The 20,398-nt window shown below is 53.3% G+C and overlaps 1 protein-coding gene across 2 annotated transcripts; it reads right to left on the bottom strand.

The window, feature by feature from the left end:
• Positions 1-4,940: 4,940 nt before the first annotated feature.
• Positions 4,941-19,875, bottom strand: LOC100013146 (solute carrier family 22 member 6-A-like). 2 transcript variants are annotated; one of them, XM_056801582.1, is made up of 10 exons: positions 18,855-19,873; positions 16,815-16,918; positions 16,267-16,421; positions 12,634-12,802; positions 9,762-9,885; positions 9,294-9,409; positions 7,490-7,704; positions 6,204-6,312; positions 5,379-5,582; positions 4,941-5,292 (listed from the first exon to the last, which is right to left on the bottom strand). In XM_056801582.1, the coding sequence occupies exons 1-10, from the start codon at positions 19,245-19,247 to the stop codon at positions 5,262-5,264; spliced, it is 1,620 nt and encodes a 539-aa protein (XP_056657560.1). In that variant the 5' UTR covers positions 19,248-19,873; the 3' UTR covers positions 4,941-5,261. The 2 variants fall into 2 exon arrangements, with proteins under 2 accessions (XP_056657560.1, XP_016279079.1); XM_016423593.2 differs by lacking the exons at positions 12,634-12,802; positions 16,815-16,918 and having other exon boundaries at positions 18,855-19,875.
• Between the last annotated feature and the right edge of the window lie 523 nt (positions 19,876-20,398).

The following is a 20,398-nucleotide window of genomic DNA, read 5'->3' as shown; positions in this document are numbered from 1 at the left end:
AGAAGAGTGGTAAGAGCTAGGCAGTAGGGGTTGTGACTTGCCCAAGGTCATACTGTTAGGAAATATCTGAGGTTATATTTGAACCCAGGACCTCCCAACTCTGGACCTGATTCTCAATCCACTAAGCCCCCCTAGCTGCCCCCAACCCAACCCTTTTTTCAAAGGAGATGATTTTGTAAAGTGCTTAGCACAGCACCTACCAGCACACAGTAGACACTTAATAAATGCTTACTGTCTTCCCTTTGGTCAAGGTGTTAGAAAGTGAGCTTCAGGAGGGCAGGAGTCTGGTTTAAAGTCCCTTAATAAAATATTATTGGGGTAAGGGGTGATGCCTTTGGCCAGGGAGGAAGACTGCCAAGGGTTTGGCACATCGTGTGTGCTTAATAAATAATAACTAAGAACAATAAAAAGTTGTTTCTTTTTTCTCTTCTTCCTATCTCTGGGACTTGGTTTCCTCATATGGAAAATGGGACTAGGATTGCCACGTGGGAAATAAAGAGCTCTGCAAAACTGTCCAAGAAGCCTGAGAGGGGAGCTTAAAATGCCTGGAGGCTTTTTGGGTTGCCCCCTTTCTTCTCCTTCATTTTTTCCTTTCATTGCCCCCTCCTCTCCTTAACTCTGCCAAGCTTGGCTCTCTCCTCTTCTTCCTCCTCCTATCTCTCAGGTGCCTCCAACCTGAGGGGACCCTGGTGGCAGGGAGAAGAGGCTCACACAATTCCCTCACACGTGGCATGGAAGTGAGGGTGGGATGCCATAGGGGAGATCCTGGAGCTGGGGTCCGATGGATGGTCCCCCATGCTAACTGCAGCCAAGGTAGTGGATTTCCTTCCAGAGCAAGGAAATGGGCTCTGGCAGGAAAGATCTGAAGCTCAGGGGTTCTCCCTCTCCAGTCCCCATGCCAGTGACAAGCTAGGTGGTTGGCGCTGTGTGCCCATTTGGCTTGACTGGAATCACATGAGGTTTCAGACTCTTACTGGCTGTGTGAGCATGGGTCAAGTCTCTTAACCTCAGGTTCCTCAACTGGAAAATGGGTGTCATGATGGCACCCTCCTTCCGGAGTTTCTTAGCACAGTGCCTGGCACGTTGTATGTGCGTAATACACTCCTGTTTCCTTTTCCTCCTCCTTCTGCCTCTGTGACTTAGTTTCCTCATATGGAAAATGGGACTAGGACTCCCACGTGGGAAACGGAAGGACTGGCCGTCCCGCTGGGAGATGGTGTTTCTCCTGGTTTCCTTTCCAAATTGGCACAAAGCAAGTGCTTGTTGGAGCCAGCCTGATGCCAGAGCAGGGCGGCCAAACCTCTCCTTAGGCTACAGGTGCCCAGGGCTGGGCATGGCTTATCCCGACAGAGCTGTGAGCTCAGTGCTCTCTTCTCCTCCCCAGACCCCTGAGCTCCTAGGGCATGAGTTCAGCAAACCGAGGGCTGCCCTGTGCTCTTGGGCTGGCGGGCAGGGACAAAGTCACTGGAAGGGGGCACGGGCTTCGCCTGAAACCACGATTCCCAGTCCTGCTGGTGCTTAGGGCTGGCAAGTGGGACAGGGAGAAAGAAGCCTCACACCCACAGACAGAAGCCAGCAGCCCTTTGGCTCTCCTAGCAGTCCGGTTTCCACTCAGGACCCGGCTCCATCCTTCCCTCTTGGCCCAACCCAGCGCAGGGGACAAAGTACTGGCTTTGGAGTCCCAATCTTGTTGGCCTGTGGCCTGTGGAACCTTGGGAAGAATCTTCCCTTTTCTTAGCCTCAATTTCCCCATTCGTAAAAACAAGGGGAAGTGGATGGACAAAATTGCCTAAAGATTGGGGGGGGAGAGCTGAGAGGTCCTCTAGTTCCATCCCCTTCTTTTATAGAAGAGGAAACTGATCTTTAGAGGCCCTTTTCCTCCCTGAAATCCCGAGGGCGCAGCACCCTTTCCCAGGCATCAGCCCAGCTAAAATGGAATCCTTAAGCGGTTTGCTTTTTTGAATGAGTTTGGGCTGCGAGCTGTCGCTGACGTCCGCAGAGATTCTCAGGAAAAAAGTTGCCCAAGTCAGCTGCCTGCCTCCCGACTCCCAGAAGCCCCTCACTTGAGTAGGGAAAAGGGGCAGCCCCTCCCTCTCCCCTCCTCCCCTGAGGACGTTCACAAAGGATTTGGAATCCATTTCAGCGCGGTCACGTCACTTCTTTGGGAGACCTTGGGCAAGTCTCTTCCCCTCCTGTCAGTCTCCTCCTCGGGAAAAGGAGGGATCAGACGCGGCCATCTCTAAGGGCCTTCCAGCCCTCAACCCCAGGATCTTCCGATCCAGCGGGAAAAGGCAGCCAGCTTACAACAGTTGGCCATGCGGGCCACCCCCTTCTCCTCTTGCCCACGGGCCTCGTTCTCCCCGCGTCCCCGCCTCTGCTCCCCAGGCGGCGGCCATGACAAGCTCCTCGCCCCCTCTGGTTCCGTGGGCGCAGCCAGAGCGGTCTGGGAGACTTTAGGCGGGGGACGATGTGGAAGCCCTAGCTTCTCTGCCCCTTCTCAACCTCTCCAGCCGCCTCCGATTCTCGGAGAGCCCCCCGCGGCTTTGCGCCCTCCAGACCTCGCTTAGTTCGCATGACGAGTGCTCCAGGCTCCAGGCTTCCCCACCCATTTCACGGATTGGGAGGGAGTGGCGCGGGAAGCCAGCCCGAGGTCTCGCTCCACTGTGTCTGAGCCGGGGGAAACTGAGGTTCTGGGCGCCATCTCTACCAGCTCGTGCCCGCTGTGCCCCTGGCCGTCCCTGCCTTTCCGTCTAACATTCACCCCCCCCCCCCCCCATTGGAGACGTGTGTTAGGTCTGGCCGGGCACGAGGGGCTTTTGCCTGACTTTGGGAGATTTACCCCCCCCTCCCCCTCCTCGCCCCACCGCGCAAGTTGTCAAGGTGGGTGCGAGTGAGCCACTGATTTTACAGCGATGGCGTTCATTTCCCCCATAAGCCAGGCCTCCAAAGCCCCGTTTCTCCAGCAAGCGTGATTCCGATGTGGGCACCCAAGGGTGGAATCCCAGGTCATCTGTGCCTCTGCCCCAGTGGAGCCAAGAGTCTATGTGAGCCTTAGGAGCCGAGCTCCGTTCTGGGGCCCGGAAAAGAGAAAAGGGGTGTGGTGGGGGCAGCAGCCTCCGGAGCTCCTCTGGTTAGGGGATGAGACAATAACAGAAGCAGCTCAGGGCGGCAGCCCGGCCCCCTGTCCTGACGTCTCTCTGCAGGCTAGGGTGTAAAGCAGCACCCTAGCTCTAGCCTCAGGTGGACTCCCAGAGCCTCCCTTGGCCCTCAGTTTCTACAGATGCAGAAAAGATCTAGATAAAGCCAGGAGAGTTTCCTGCAGAGTCATAAACGTTCAGCGCTAGAGGGGCCCTTACATTCACACACCCCTATATCACAGCGGAGGAAACCGAGGCCCAGACCGGGAAAGGGACTCGTCTAAGGTCACACAGCGGGGTATGGTGGACTCAGGGCTTGAACCTGGATATCCTGAGTCCTGGGTTAGGGCTTTCTTTCTTCGCTGCTGCCGAGGCTCTATTTGCCTTTGTTCCAGGCTGGGGCGGGGATGGGTGGGCAGGTGTGTCCCTTCCTTTCTCGCTCCCCCAGCCCTCTCATCCCCCCTCCGGAAGCCCCCGACGCCTGCCACCCGAAGAGGCGAGCTCAGGCGGGCTCTCCGGTGCCTCCCGCTCCAGATCTGATGCCCTCGATGATGAAAGCCAGAGCCCCGGGGGCTGGGAGTGGCGTGTACCTCGGGCCGCCCCCGCTCTGCCTCCTCGCCCCCCACGGCCATCGCAGCCCCGATTCTGGGGGCGGCCAGAGGACGCAGCTTTCCCCCCCCCCGCCCCCTCCCCGCCCAGGGGAGTGCTGGCTGTGGGGCGCCCCCAGACCGCCCTCTCCCTCCCGGCCCCGCTCGGCTCTAAGGGGGTCCCGGGGCCAGGACCCCGCCGTCGTCCCACTTACCTGGGTGGCCCCCACACCGCGCCCCGGAGCTCAGTTCCGACGTCAGGCCACGCGGGGAACCGGCGGAGCTGGGGCGGGGCCCCTAGGACCTGGGCGGCGTCGGGGCCCCCAGAGGCTCCCTCCACCTTCCCCTCTCTGCCTCCTGCGGCCCGGGCTGCCGGCCGCTCCTGGCCGCCTGCTGCGGCCGCGCTGCTCTGTGCCCAGGCGCAGCGGACGCACCTTCCGCCGCGCCCCCTAGTGGGAGTGCGCTGCCCCGCGCCGCTGAGGCCCCCCTCTCTGCTCTCTCTTTCATCCCACCCCGGGGTGGGGGGCTGGGGATGATCTGGGCACCGGCGGGGGCGGGGACCAAGCTAGCCATGCCTGGGTCCTGCCGAGGCTGGTCCCAGTTGCCCCCCCCCCCCCCCCCGCCCCCTCCCGTCCCCGGGCTCCTGCTCCAGCTGCCCCCTGCAAGAAGGCCAGCGCTGGGCTCCAGCCCGGGCCACTCGTCCCCTTTCCCCCGGGTCCAGCCCTGGCTCCCGGGGGCCTGAGGGCCCACCCCACCCCCAGCTCCGCCTGGGCGCTGCCTCCCAGCACCCTGGAGCTGACCCGTGTGCAGCTGTGGTAGTAATTTCTTCTGATTGGAGGGCCTCCGAGGCCGCCTGTTTACTGTTCCTGCCGAGTCTGGCCGCGGAGATTAATGGGGCACAATCGAGTTAGGGCCCCATGGCTGGGGCTGGGAGGAAGGAGGCAGAGGGGGAGGGGAGGCTGCCGGCCTGGTCTTCTCCAGCCCGCCGGTGGCACCAGGCTGGGGGAGGGTCAGAGAATGTGTCTGAAGGGCCACGGGCGGAGGTGGGAAGCCCCAAAGAGTCCCGGCTGATCTCTGCTTTGAGCCAGACCAGAGGGAAAGGGGGTGCTGCTCCCTTCCCCTCCTCCCTTCGGGCGGGAGAGGTGAGGCCGCTCAGGTTTTCCAGGGGGAGCTGAGCCGAGGTCCCTTAGCCCAGGCACAGCATTGAAGAAGACCCTTTATTAGCCACCCTTTATTAGGCGGTAGAGCCCGGCCGGCACTGCTCCCCAAAGGGGACACAAGCGGAGGGAGTGCAGACAGCAGCAGGCCCCCCTTCTCTTTCCGATGGAGGCCACAGGGGGGAGGCTGAGCCCCAGAAGGTGAGGACTCTGCCTTTGGGCTTGTGCATGGCATCCTCTGGCCGGGAAGAGCGCCAGGAACAGCACAGAACGGAACTCGGGGGTCCTGCCTCCCAGCCGGCCCATCGGGCCTCGGAGACGTCTTCTGGTCACCTGGGATCTCGGTTGTGCTCGGCCACCACCTGCAGGGCTCCTTTCTCCTAAGGGTCCGTGCCCTGCTGCTGGGCAAGCCTGAAGGGCCAGAGATGTCCGAAGTGAGCAGGAAGGCCTTTCACACACCTCTGGGCAGTCCACAGGAGGGTTAAGCTGCCACCTACCTGCTCTCTACCTCTTCCACTGTGTCCTTCAGGGGCCGGTTCCTGGTTTCGGGCAGCCCCAGGGCCACGAGGCCGGAGAGCATTGGGATGGAGCCGTAAATGATGGGGGGCACCAGAGGCATCTGCTCACCCATCAGCTTTACCAGTGGGGCCACGATGCCCCCAACCCGGGCCATGGTGCTTCCCACCCCCAGGCCAGTCTGCCTGGGGGGCATCCAATTCCGGAGGAGAAAAGGGAAGTTAATTCCAGGCAGGAACACCCAGCGCTCCTTGCACCTTTCTCTACCAGTCTGGGTGGCCCTGAGGCAGCAGCAAGATGAAATGTCTGCCTTCTTGGCTGATCTAAACACGGGGCTCCCCATCTGCCCGCTGGGGCCCGGCTTTCTCGATTTAATCCCATTTTTAAAACAATCTGAAGAGGAATCAAGGGCCCAGGCTTCTCCGACACTGACCCCGGGAGGTCCCGACTCCCAGCCTCACGTGGGGGGGGGTGGAGACGGCTCGAGGGGCCCTGGATCTCTGCATCGACAGCAGCGGGGCACCCGGCCTCTGCACCCCCTGCGCCACGTCCCCAGTTGCACCCATCCCCATTCCCTGAGCCTTGGTCCGAGATGTGGGCCCTTGGCAGGGAAGCCTCAGAGCCTGGAATACCAGAGGAGAAGTTCTTGCTTCTGCTCCTTCTGCCCCCTCCTCTGTTCTGTCTTGCCTAAATGCCAGCCCTTCAGGGGCTTCTGCCGCCCCTGCTTCCCTTCTCTCCCTGGGAGCCTCATTGCTGAGAAGCCAGGCCGCGTCTGGCCCCCCCCCTCAGCCCACCAACTGCCCTACCTGATGGCCGTGGGGTACAGCTCCCCCGTGTACAGGTAGATGCAGTTGAAGGAGGCAGCCAGGCAGCCCTTGCCTAACACAGCCAGAGCTGTGCGGAGGGCAGGGAGTTCTGAGAGGAGACACAGAGAGTGTGTGACAGGGGACAGCAGTGTGTGTAGCCCCCCCAACTCTGCCCCATCCCATTGGTGCCATCATTCAAAGCCCCAGGAAGCAAACATGCAGGCATGGCTATTCCTGATTCCCAGATGACTCGCCCAGAGTCACACAGGCCAGTCTAGAACTTGGGGTGCTATCTCTGCTTCTTATTACCTGGGTGACCTTGGGCAAGTCACCTCCCCAGCTTGGCCTTGCCATTTAATAATACTAATAGCCAACACTTTTATGGAGTATTAGGTTTGGCAAAGCATTTTGCCTATATTATATCTGATCCTTGCAGTGGTTGAGGGAAATAGGTGCTATTATTTCCCCATTTCCCAGATGAGGAAACTGAGGCTAAGAAAAGTTCTGTGATTTTCTCAGTGTGGTCCAATTAGGGAGGAGGGATTTGAACCCAAGTCTTCTTATTTATCCAGTCCAGGGCTCTATCAACACATCACACTGCTGCTAGTTTTTCTACATGGGACCTGGCGGTAAATCAATGAACCTTGTTGGGTCTCAGTTTCCTTCTCAGTAAAATGAGGGGTTGGAACTAGAGGGTCCCTGAGGTCCCTTCCAGCACTATTGATGACTCTATGTACTATTTAGGAATGACTCTCAGGGTCTCAGTTTTCCCATCTGCACAAAAATGAGGTTGAATTCAATGAGGAATAAGATGCTTCTGAGCTCTCTGCTCTGTGGGTCCAACATGGTGCCTGTGAGCCAAAGTCCTGCGTAGGGGGGGAGGCCAGAGTCTTAGATCCCTTGGTCTTCTCTGGGTGGTCATGACCTGGATGATAGTGGTTTGGGTGGGGAGAATCAGAAGGTGCCACCCCTGGGGAATGAAGGTCATGGATCAAAGTTTTAGAGCTTAAAGGACCATGAGAGGTCATGCAGCCCAACCACCTCATTCTACAGACAGGGAAACTGAGGCCCAGAGGTTGTAACTTGCTCAGAGTCACAGGTAGTAAGTGAAGTAGTGTAGCATGTCGTCAAACCCCATCTTACTAGCTGTGTAACGTGGAGCAAATTATTGAGCTTTTCTTGGTTTCCTCATCTGAAAAAGGGAAACTGAGGCCTGAAGAGGGTTAGGGTTAGTGGTTTGCTTCAGACAAGGCAGGAAGGGAGTTACCCTAGGGAGGCACTCTCACCTGCAGGCACAAAGAGGTTGGCCAGGATGCCCAGTCCGGCTAGGACCAGGGTGGCCACTTGAGCGACCCTGCGCCCAGCTCGGCTCATGCCCAGGGTGGAGAGCAGCTTGGCTGGAATATCCACGATGCCAAAGAGCAGCTGCAGCATGTGTACCCGGAGTCCGAAGCCCTGCAGGTCCATGGCCACCCCGTAGTAGGCGAAACTGGTGGCAAACCTTTGGGAAGAGAGAGGAGGAGAGGAGATGCGGGGAGCCTCTTCCCTTGCCCACTCCCCAGCCTGGGGCTCCTCTGGGGTGGAGAAATGTGGGGCCTGGGGCCCTCCATCTCTCAGGGGAGGGAGTGGAATCAGGAAGCCAGGGGAGAAGAGGTGGGCGCCTCCCACCCAGGAAAGTCTGCCTCTTCTCCATTCTGTTCTCTCATGATGACAGTTGGTCGTTCTGGAGCTCGTGAGGGTTTACAAGGTGTTTTGCATTCATCATCTCTTTGGTCCTCTTTGGCGAGGCTGCTGGATGGATTAGTGCTGCCCTGCTACCTTGGAAGCCCAGAGAGGCTAAGAAACGTGTCCAAGGTCACCCAGCTCATTAGGACTGCCAGTCTTTCGGATTCTGTCAATCTGAGTCTCCTTAGGGAGAAACCATCCCCTGGAGGTGCTCCTTAAGCCATCCCATTTCCTTCTTTTTCTTCTCTTAAAGGATCTTTACCTTTTGTCTTAGAATCAATATTAAGTCTGGATTCGAAGACAGAAAAGCTGGAAGGCTTAGGCAATTGACTGGGGTCACATGACAACGAAGCCAGATTTGAACCCAGGTCCTTCTGACTCCAGGCCTGGCGCTCTCTCCATTGTGCTGCCTCTCTGCCCCCTCCTTGTTTTTCTGGTAACCCACTAAAACTTGCTAACAAGACAGTTTTACCAAACTGAATGGAGATGAGTCACAGTGCCCAGATGGTCCTCATTTCTCCAGCAGTCCATAAGCCCTTTCTCTTACCATCTCTGTGGCTCTAATCTGAGAGGTAATGTGCAACAGGAGCCATCTCTACAGTGTCAGACTCAGTCCTAAGGAGCTGGATTCAAATCCTGCCTCTGACAGATACTTTCTGTGTATTTAGAGATTTAGAAGTTGTAGACAAGTTGCCTCTCTGCCTAGGTAGAGGAGGATTCAGCATTAGGCAATATCACAGAGTTAGAACTGATTTTATGGATGAGGAAACTGAAGCCCAGAAGGTGTCATGGCAGATGGAGCCCTGGACTTGGAGTCCCAGAGACTTGAGTTCAAGTCTTGCCTTAGACACTCACTAGCTCTATTTTCATAGCCAAGTTTGTTCATCTTCCTCAGTTCCAATTTCTTGTAGCATCTGTAAAATGGACTAATAATAGCACCTATCTCATAGGGTTGCTGGGAGGATCAAATGAGATGAAGTGTGGAAAGTGCTCTAGAACAGTGGTGGTGGTTGTTGCCGGGTCATAGCAATAAGTGTCCGAGGCCAGATTTGAACTCAGGGAGGTCAGACTTCCTGATTCCAAGCTTGGTGCTCCACCCACTGTGTCACCCAGCTGCCCGAGAAAGGCTAGCTCTGAGCTATCATTCTCCTTCCTAAACCCTCTTTCAGGAAAAGGGGAGATGGAGCCTATCAGTCAAGTCTTCCCAGAAAACAAAGGGGGGATGTGTGTTTGTTTCCGGTAGTGGCCCAGTAGGCTCTGCACATCTTGAAATGCCATACAAAACATGGGCCACATGCCCCCCATTCTTCCCCTTGCACAGGGCACTTCCTGGGTCCACCCATCCCTCTAACCAGGGGCACCTACCAGACAGCAGCTAGGCACTTGGAGATACGCCGAATGGTGGGTGTGCGGATCAGGTCCCAGGGGGTTCCGGGGGTCTGAGCCAGATCCAGTTCTTTCTGAAGATGGGACTTGAGTGTCTAGGCAAAAAGAGAAGGAGAGGGCCAGCTAGGGGAAGGCTCCTGTCTTCCATGTGGAAGAAAAGGGGAACCTGATAGGGGAGCTTAGAATAAGGAAGGGACCTCCAGGGCAGGGTGAAGATGGAGAAAGATTCCTGAAGGTCAGCTCCACCTTGCCTCACGGTCACCGTCCTTGGGTGCGTGGGTGTGGCTTTGGCCAGGGCCCCAGGACTCGGGGTCACTTAGGTGTCTATGGGACCTCCAGGGACAATCCCTTTTCTCCTTTCCATCCTCCCTTTGTCTTTCCCCTCCTCCCCCATCTCTCCCATTCCTGGCATTCTGGGTAGCCAGGTCTCCTTGGCAACTCCTTCACCTCAGTGCTGAGTTTATCTCCTTCCACCTTCTTTCCATTGATGCGAGCTACCCTCTTCAGCACTTGGACCGCCTGCTCTGGTCTCCCAGCCAGGACCAGCCATCGGGCGGACTCTGCAAACCACCTGGGGAGGAGAGTGGTCGCCATATCTCAGAGGCATTCACAAACAAGTCTTCTTCTCTGTTTACCATCCTGGTTGAATGACCTGTTGGCCTTGGCTTGGTGAACTCCAGTGATGGAGCCTCTTGGGGCTTGGGCTCTGGGATAGCTCTCATCTTTAGAGATTTGATCCCGACCTGTGGAATCTTGACCATTCATTCATTGCTCCTAATTCTGCCCTCTGGGGTAAAGTAGACCCAATTTCCCTTCCAGGTAGTCCTTCAAGTAGATATGGGTATCCCTTCCACATTGGAAGGTCAGGGGTTCAATGCCATTTGTGTCAAATATTTTAGTCTTCCCTTTGTATCGAGGAAGTCTGTATTTTTTCTTTTTCTTTTATGGAATGTTTATACTACTTGATTGTAAAATTTGGGTTAAACATTGGGTCACTGGCTATATGGTTTCTGAACTTCTGTGTTGTCTACTGGCCTTTCTTGGTCATCTATGGCTTCTGCAAAACTCCTCGCAGATTCCCATTTAATTTAATTTAATTTAATTTAATAACCATTTTGGGGAAAGTCATGACGTGGAAGAGATACCTATACTTGAACGGAGCTAGCTTGTCATCCCAGGTCTTTTTTCTAGGCTAAACATTCCTGGTTCTTTCGACCAATTCACATATGGCGTGGTCTGCCAATAGCGTGGCTCCCCCAACATGGGGCCCCAAACTGGCCACACTGCTCCTCCCAATATAGTTGGACCAATTCATGGTACAGAAAAACTGTCTCCTCCTTGGTTGGGCATTCTACCTTCATGAAAACAGTTCAAGGTCCCAGTCGGTCCTTTGTCCGCCATGTTGAAGTCACTTTCCACTTAACCCCCTTGGTCTTTTTCTGGTGAGAAGCTATCTCACTGGGCCAGCTCCCTCTCCTTCTTTCTCTCCTTGAATCGAGGAAGTTGATTTCTTGAACCCAACTAGAACACTTAACATTTAGCTCTAGGAAATTTCATCTGATTATTTTTTCCTCCCCATTTTTTTATTTTAGAGCCCTCCCTGACTTTTTCATGCATCATGTGAGTAAATCCGGAGAACATTCCCTTTATTCAGAGGCACTTTGGCATAGTGGCTAGACTTGGAATCGAGGAAGACTTGCCTTGCAATCCTCTCAAATGCTTGATAGCTGTAAGACTCAGAGAAGTCACTTAACTTCTGTTTACTTCAATTTCCTCATTGGCAAAATAAGAATAATCTCCCTCCCAGAGGTGTTGTGAGGATCAAATAGATCCTATCTGTAAAGCACTTTGCAAACCTCAAAGTGATGCATGTATTGATTTTTATGATCATTGATAAAGTCGTTGCTAAAAATGTTCAATAAGCTAGGGCCAAACACAGATGCCCTGGCCACTCCACTAGAGACTTCCTTATTGATTACTCTTTGTGGTTATTTAATTGAATCCAACTCTTTATGACCCCAGGACTGTACCATCTATTTTTTTTTGGCAAAGATACTAGAGTGGTTGGCCATTTGCTTCTCCACCAGATTAAGGCAAATAGAGATGAAATGACTTGCCCAAGGTCATACAGCTAGCGAATGTCAGAGGCTGGATTTGAACTTGGGTCTCTTTAACTCCAGGCCCAGCATTCTATCTGCTGAGCCCTTTGTCTGTCTGATTCCTCTTTTGGCCCTGCCATCTAAGCAGCTCTGAATTAATTTAATGGACTGCTGTTTAGCTCACAGCTTTCTGTCTTTTCCACACAGATAACAATGGAAACTGTTAAAATCTAGGCAAACCGTCGGCTCACCCCCACTGGTCTCCCCTTACTGCTCTTTGGTCTTGGAACCCGGACTTGTAGCGACACCAAGGTAGAAGGTAAGAGTTAAAAAAATCAAGGTCAACCGTATCTAAAGTAAGTCTTGGCTACAATTGTTCTTAGGAGCTTGTTTTCCCAGCAGTTCCTGGAGGGAAAGGCTCCCCCTCCATCCTGCCACAGGGGGGCAGTAGCCCCAGATGGCCAGCCTTGAGCTCAGGTCTGTCCACGAGGGCCACACAAGATGGCCCCTAGCAGAATCTTCGGTGCCAAGTTCCGTCTTTTCACTCTCATTTCTCTCCCCGGGCATGGCAGCTCAGGAGCGAGAGCTGAGGCTTCACAATGATGGACTGGGCTATGGTTCGGTTGTGTCGGACTCTGTGACTCTTGGCAAAGATACTGGAGTGGTTTCCCATTTCTTTCTCCAGCTCGTTTGACAGATGAGGAAACTGAGGCAAACAGGGGGAAGTGACTAGCTTAGGGTCACACAGCTAGTATGTGTCTGAGACTGGATTTGAACTCAGGGCTTCCCAACCCCAGGCTCAGCATTCTATCTACTGCATTACCTAGCTGTCTGTACAGGATTTTAGGAATCATTTTTATTATGTTTCTTTGTACAGAGGCCCAGCATGTGTTGGCTATTGACAGTTTATTCAGTATTGTGATTGGCATCACTGGTCCTCCTGGACCCCGGGAACCCCAAACACCCACACTTCACACCCACCTTCTCTACAGGACCACAGGGATCTGGCAAGCACCTTTGAGATCCTAGAAATGAATTCCCTGATTTTGCAGACAGGAAACAAAGGCAACTTGTCCAAGCTCACGGAGCCCTAACCTTCATTCCGAGCTCCAGTGGACCTAGAACCCAGTTCTAGAGGAGAATCTGGAGACCCCGCCCCCCTGACCCAGTATGCCATAGAAAAAGGGGATGTTGTGTTTGCTCTCCCGAAGGGTACCTACCAGGAGTAGCAGAAGAAGGCAAAGAAAGGCAGAGAGATAGTGAGCTGAAGCCATCGCCAGTTGGGGAGGGCGTATGCCAGGCCTGGGAGGAGGATCTGCCCTAGGGTGGCAGAGTAGCTAACCAGGGTCCCCGTAATTGTGCGGGTCCTGGTGGGGGACCACTCTAGAACTAGAAAGAGAAACAGGCACCTTTTTACCTCGATGCCTCAGGCAGCACCAAGGTTCTCCTCCACATCTGCTCCCGTCTCTCCCCTGGGACATTCTAGGCTTTCACTTTGTCCCTCCAAGGTCTAGAACCCCAGCACCTACACTCTCTGCTCTGAGGTCCCTTCCAGCTCTGGGAGGGTCGATTCTCACTTCCACCATTCTAGGTTCTGAGGTCTTTTTCAACTCCAGCGTGCTGTGTTCTAGGTCTGTCCCAGTTCCCTTCCAACTCTAATAGCCATTTTTAGCGGTCAAAGCTCTACTTTTTTCATGTTCTAGGTTTAGACTCTGCTTTTTGAGGTTCTTTTCGGGATGAAGAGTCTGTGTTCTAAGGGGCCCTTCTAGCATTAGCATTTGATGGTCCAGTCCAGTTCCTGTCCAGTTCTGCCATCTGACGTTCTGTGCGTTCTCCCGCCATCACCGGCCCCCCTCTTTTTGGGTTCCTCCTCCTATCCCTCCCAGCCCCCCGACCTCCCAACAAGCCTCAGGACCTCTTTGGATGGCTGCCTTCCCCAAGGGCCCTGGAGGTGGCCCACAGGACTCTACCCCGTCATCCGGGCGCAGGTTCCCTCCACAATTCACCCTGAATGGCTTCTGAGCCCGGGAATTGGTGATGGGCTAAGGGCTCCCCGTGCCTGGCCGGCTCTCTGTGGAGCTCTGGCGGGAGGGGGTTAACCAGTTCCAGAGCTGAGCTGGGGCACGTGTGTCCTCTGGGCTTGAGCCAGGGCCTGGGGGAAGGGGGGCAGACAATGAAGTTGCCTAGAGAGGCCTGGGATGAGGGCAAGGACTTCGGGAGGGGACCGGCCAGTGTTTACAGTAATCAGAGAATCCTCTCCCCCCCACTTAAGCCTTCAGGGGACGGCTTGGCCCTAGGTGAAGAAGGGAACCCCGTGGTGCCAAAACAGTTTGTGCTGTTCCTGAGGATTCTGGGTAAGGGGGAGGAGGGGGACTGCCTTAGGAGCCCAGGAGCCTTGGATTCAGAGAGGAGGGGGGTGGGGGGACAAGGCAGGGCAGGAGGACTGAGGGGAGTCAGGCTGCAGGGGGAGCGGGCAGGGAGGAGTGATGGAAGAGCCATCAGCGTGGTGCCAAGGACCAGACGGGACTGGGAGGAGAGAAGCAAGAGCCACAGGCTGCGTTTAAATGCAAGGATTTTGATGTGGGGGCGTGCCCTGGGATTAAGGGGTGGTGGGCCTAGAGCCAGCAAATGCAAATTTGCTCAGAGTTCCCTAAATCTATCGATATTAATTGAATCCGTAGTCTAGCACATTTAGAACTGGAAGGGACCTTAGAAATCCTTCATTTTACAGATGAGGAAACTGAGGCTCAGAGGAGGAAAGGGAAGGGAATAAGTATTTATATGGCACCTACTATGTGCCAGGCCTTGGGCTAGGAACGTTTTACAAATATTTCCTCATTTGATTCTCACAACGACCTTGTGATGTAGCTATTATTATCCTCATTTTACAGTTCAGGAAACTGAGGCAGATAGATAGTTAAGCCCAAAGTCACTCAACTAGTAAGTGACCATGATAGAATTTGAACTCAGGCCTTTTGATTCCAATTCCAGGGCTTCTTCCCTCAGAATAAGCTACTACATAACTAACATACATCAGTGTATCGAGGGTCTGTAATTTTATGGGTGTGGGTTCTCCCTCCAGTGACAGAGAGCAACCTCTCTATAACTGAGGAGATGGTCTTGTGACAGTGGCGACAGTTGAAAAATTCATCTTTCTGTCCTGAGCCCTGGAGAAGAATCCCTTAGAATTTGTCTTATAGTCCACTGATTGCCAGACCTGGCCAGTTGGCAAGGAACTGCTGGCACCCTGTAGCCAGAGGATTGGGGCTCAGAACCTGTCTTGGCCACTTAATACTATGTGACCTTGATCAGATGTGCCTCAGTTTCGCCAACTGTAGAATAAAGGAATTGGGCTCCTTTGGGTTCCTCCTGTACCTGTAACTATGATCCTACAATGCCTCCCTCTCTTTCACATTCTATAGAGGAGGGAATCGGGTCTCAGGGATAGTCACACAAGTGGTAGGTGGTTGTCTCTGACTTTGGATCTTGAATCCCAGACCCGTTGGTTGTCTGCTTGTCTCCAACCTCCCCACTTCTAGGCATCCTCCATTCAGCAGCCATAGTGATCCTCCTGAAGGCCAGTTCTGACAATGTTACTTCCTAAGTCCCACTCAATAAACTTCAGTGCTCTCTATTACCTCCAGGATGAAATAGAGTCGGGAAAACCCTTCATAGGCTGGTCCTTTCTTACCTTTCCTGTCCCTGACACATACCCTATGATCCTGTGACCTTCAAACAGGATGCTCTGTCCCTCCAATCCAGTAGCTGTTCCCCATGCCTTGAATGCTCTCCGGCTTTACCTCTGCCTCTTGGCCCCCCTGCCTTCCCTCCAGACTCAGATCCAATTGTACCATCTGCCAAAGACCTTTCCTAGAGTCTCTTCAAGCTAGTCTTCTTTCTGAGATTACCCTTCATCCATTCTATCTATCTATCTATCTATCTATCTATCTATCTATCTATCTATCTATCTGTCTGTCTGTCTCTGTCTAATCCATCCATCTCAAAATCTATCTATTTATCTATCACCTATAAAATCTATCAATCTATCATCTATTTATCCATCCAACCATCTATCCATCCATCCATCCATTCATCCATCCATCCATCCATCCATTCATCTCTCCATACAGCTATCTATCTATCCATCTATCTATCCATCCATCCATCCATCTCTCTCTCTCTGTCTCTGTCTGTCTTTCTGTCTCTATCTATCTATCTATTCCATCCATATAAAAATCTATCTTTGTATTTATCAATCACCTATCTAATCTATCAATCTATCATCTATTTATCCATCCATCCCTCTTTCCATCCTTCCACCCATCCATCCATCCATCCATCTATCTATCTATCTATCTATCTATCTAATCCATCCATCTAAACATCTATCTCTATCTATCCATCTAAAAGCCATCTTTCTATCTATATATCATCTATCTAATCTATCAATCCATCTATTATCTATTTATCAAGCCATCCATCCATCATCTGTTTGTCAATCCATCTATCTGTCTGTCTATCCATCCATCCATCCATCCATCCATCCATCCATCCATCTCTCCATCCATCCATCTATCTATCTATCTATCTATCTATCTATCTATCTATCTATCTATCTATCTATCTGTCTGTCTGTCTGTCTGTCTATCCATCCATTTATCCATCTGGTTTGTTCATAATTGTTTGTCTGTTGTCTCTCCCATTAAGGTGTGAGCTCTTTGGGGTTGGGGGCCTGGTTTTGCCTTTCTCTTCCTTTCTCTACAACACTGAGCACAGTGTCTGGCACTGAATGCATCTTTGATAAATGTTTGTTGGTTGACTGAGTGGGAATGGGAGGCTGTTGGGCTACTTACCCAGAGACATACAATTGAGGATGATCCCAGAGACCGCCATCCCAACCAGAAAACGCAGGGCACAGTAGGTGGAGTAATTGGGGGAGAAAGCAGTGGCAGTCCCTGTCACCCCCAGCTGTAGGTAGGACCAGCTCAGCAGGGCCTTCCGGCCAAACCTGGAAAGGAGCAAAGGATCAGGCTGTCCCTAAGGAAGGGACCTGCAGTCTGGACCTGGACTCAAGGGAGTGACAGGGCAGCACTGAGGGTACCGTACTCAGGTCAGGGGGTGTGGCCAGGGTAGCTGTGACCAGGGACCTTGGGACACAGTCAAGGTTAATGATGGGGAATGGGAGGTAGGGGCTGGGGACCATGGCCCTATGGGACAGACTGAGAATGAATGATCAGGATTAAGAAGACAGAGTCAAAGGATATTGGGGAGGAGAGGTAGAGAATTTGAACTCACCCAGGGGTCCAATTAGGGGGTTTGGATTAGGGGGGCCTTGGGTCAGGGGTCTGAGATGAGAGGCTGGAGTCACAGCTCTGGCCTCCCTCCATTCAGCCCAGAGTACCTGTCTGCCAAGCTCCCAAACACCATGGCTCCCACAAGTACCCCTGCCATGTAAATGGATTGTGCCATCTGGGTCAGTTTCCAGGAGTCACATACCAGGTCCCACTGTTTCAGAGAAAGGGGATAAGAGCCTGAGGGGTCAGGAGGAGAAACTGGGAGTTTGGTCTCTAGATCTCCAAACTTCCACATCGATTCCCCCCTCCCTCAACAAAATACCCCCCACCGCTAAGACGAGCAACCCTTCAGAAAAAGCCTGTCGTTAATGTATGGAGGGTCCATGTTCTCGGAGGTGCTGGATCATCCTTCGAGGTTTTGGCTCTCTGCTAGAATGTTGGTCCTTGAGGGCTGGGGATGCTTCCCTTTTGTCTGTGGAGTGCCTGACACACAGTAGGCACTTTAAAAGTGCTTGCTGATAGGTGGATTGGTTGATTTCTCTCTGAAGATTGCTTGGCAGTTAGAAATAAAAGATGAAGGATAAATCTTCAGCTGAGCAGAAGAGCTTGGGAGAAGTGATTGGCATGAGGGTGGAAACGTCAAGGGAAGGAGACTTAAGTTTTGTCATTAAGCCAAAGAAGACATTGAAGGGACCTGTAGCTGAGTCTAGGGAGGAGTGACTGCAGCTTTGCCCCAGATGTTGGGTGCCAATATCTAAGGAGGCAGGACCCCTCTGAGACAGTACTAGACTCTCTGTTGTACTAGTCTGAGCCCTCCTCATTGCCTACCTTCTGCCAAAGCCCCCTCTCCTACCCCATTTCTTCATCTTCCTGGGGGATGGAACCTGATTGGGAGGGATGGCCATCCAGCCTTTGCCTGAGGACCTCCTGAGGCAGTCCCTTCCACTCTGGGACAGCTGTCATGGTTAGGAAGTTCTTCCTGATTTGCCTCTCTGATTCCTCATTGCTCCTGGTTCTGCCCACTGGCACCAAGCAAAATGAGTCTAGTCCCTCTTGCATATGACAGCCCTTTGGATATTTGAACCCTGTTCCTGAGTCTTTCCCAGGCTAAGCATCCCTAATTCCTTCCATCAGTTGTCATATGGCTTGCCCTTGATGCCTTCACCATCACCATGACCCAAGTCCACCAAAGTCCTTCACCAAGAGCAAGGCCCCCACCTGACTAGGTACTGCTGGGAAGGGTGGAGGGGCACTGTGAGCTTTCTGTTTCTGGATTTTCTTGGCTGCCACATCACTCTTCAACTTGGAACCCGTTAATCCCATGACATCTCTTTTAGACTTGCCTTGGTCTTAGCTAGGCTTCCCAGCTAGTACTAGTGAAAGTGATTTTTTGAACCTAGGCACACAACTTTACATTTATCTCCAATCAAATTCACCTCTTTAGAGTGGGCCTAAGGAGTCAGGTCAGGACCTCTTTGAAGTCTGCCTCCATCCTTCTGTGGATGTCTTCTGTGCCATCTGTCCTGATTTGGGGTTATTGGTACATTTGAGAAATGGGCTCTCCCTGTCTTTGGTGGCGTCTCTGATGAAGATGCTAAACAGCCCAGGGTTAATAAGTACAGATCCCTGAGGCACTCCCCTGGAGACTATCAAATCATAATGATACGAGCCTCTAATCATGGCTACTCTTCAGCTATTTCTGAATCCCCTGATTATACTGATAACCAGATCCCATCTTGCTGTCTTTGCCAGACTATTAACTAGGATGCTAAAATCAAGCAAGATTAGTCCTACAGCATTCCTCGACCTACCAAGTTAGTAACTTGGTTAACTTTGCATGACTTTTTCATCTAGTCTCAGGGTGGAGAAGGGACTTGTACAAGGAGACCCAGGCAGCCAAAAGAAGAGCTAAGATTTGACTCAGAATTCCTTGCTTTCCATTGCAAGGGGCAGGAAGTAGCGTCCCAGAATTTCCTAGTTGGGGAGGGTCTCGGGGGCTAGAGTCCAACCTGGACCTGAATGGGAAGCTCTTTTGCCATTTCCCTGACCAGTGGTTAGTCACATAGGCTTCCCCCACCCCTACCTACGCTGTGATGGTTTTCCCCTGAGACACACGCGGGTGTGTGTCTACCTTTAACCCTCATTACCTCTGTTGCAATGGTGGCCTCAAACTCGCTGCGGTCATAGGTCCATCCATCTCGGCACGGCTCGATGTTGGGGGTGCTCCTGTTGTGGGCAGTATCATTGGACTCCAGGCCTTGCCAGTGGGGTTGGGAGAATTGTTGGCATCTCTCAGGCTGGTGGCCCCTGTCCAGTGGAACCCATAGCCTGAGCAAGGTCTCAGGGGTGAGGTTCCCCATCTGGTTGGCACCGAGGGGCACTGGCTGGAGCCGGCAGTGGTGCGGGGGCACTGCTGCTGAGAAATTCTGCAAGAGGTTATGAGAGGCCGTCAGGAGTATGGGGGTCACGAGTGCCATGATGTGAAGCCGCTGGAAGCGCCCTAGTCCTCCGAGCTGCTCCAGCAGGTTGGCAAAGGTCATGGTGGCTCCAGGAGCCCCCAGTGCCTGCTCCTTGAGTGCTGCCCTGGTGTGGTCGAAGAAGACTCCGTCAGTGGAGTAGGGCTGGGCTGGTCACCCGGAGCCCCGGCCTTACCATCTGATCTGTTTGGCCCTTGGAGGCCGGAAACGCCAGAGCTGTGGGGGGCCCCCCCTCTTCCAGGCCAACTGGTCTCAGCTGCAGATGGGAAAAGAGGCCCAGGACATTCCCCCCTCCAACTCCTGTTCCCAAGTACTGCCCTGGTGTGACTGGGGCGGGATTCCTGTTGGGACCAGGCTTCAGCGGGGGGCTGGCCCGGATTGCAGGGGCCAAGAACCAAGTCCTCTGCTCCCCCACCTGCACTTATAATGCCCTCTCATGGGTTAAACTGTTACTTTCCCTCTAGAGGCTTAACCACTGGGAAGAGGAGTGGGGGATGTCCAAAGCAGAGAAAAGAGCAATGGCAGGTCATTCAGTGGACAAGAAGATCGGTGAGTCTTAGGCTGCTCTGGGCTGGCCAGCAGGGCCCCTTGCCAGTGACCCCTTAGTCCCTGGTCTGCAATCGGGGTTCAGAGGAGCTCTCTCCCTGCCCACACAGGTCCCTCTATACTAGGGACCATCTCAAGCCCGAGCCCTGGGCAAGGAGCAGGAGACAGCGTCCCAGAATCCCCAAGCTGGGAGATCTCGAAGGTCAGAGTCCAACTTGCTCTGGAGAGGGAACCTCCTTTACTGCATCCCTGCCAGTGGCTGGTCATCTAGGCTCCCCCCACCCCCACCCTTTGTGGCCATCCAGTGACGGGAAACTTATTACCTTCAGAGGCAGCCCATTCTACTTTGGCCCAGTTCTTAATGATTAGGATGTTTTTACTTAGACTGACCAGAGGAAGAGAACAGGAGGACAAAGTCCTGATTGGGAGGAAGGAGGGACAGGGGTGCTGCTTTTTATTTTTTTTAATCCTTTTTGTCTTAAAGCCAATGCTACTGGTCCCAAGGCAGGGGAGTGGTAAAGGCTAGGAAACAGATGAATGGCTTGCTCAGGGCCATTTGGCTAGGAAGTGTCTGAGGCACATTTGAACCCAGGATCTCCCATCTCCAGGCCTGGCTGTATCCACTGAACCACCTAGCTGCCCTGGGGGTGTGTCTTCCTAGCTGTGTA

Source organism: Monodelphis domestica, chromosome 6 (genome assembly GCF_027887165.1).
Source record: "Monodelphis domestica isolate mMonDom1 chromosome 6, mMonDom1.pri, whole genome shotgun sequence".
Classification (NCBI taxonomy): domain Eukaryota; kingdom Metazoa; phylum Chordata; class Mammalia; order Didelphimorphia; family Didelphidae; genus Monodelphis; species Monodelphis domestica.
Note: the sequence above shows the minus strand (reverse complement) of the source record. Positions and strands in the feature narration are given on the sequence as shown.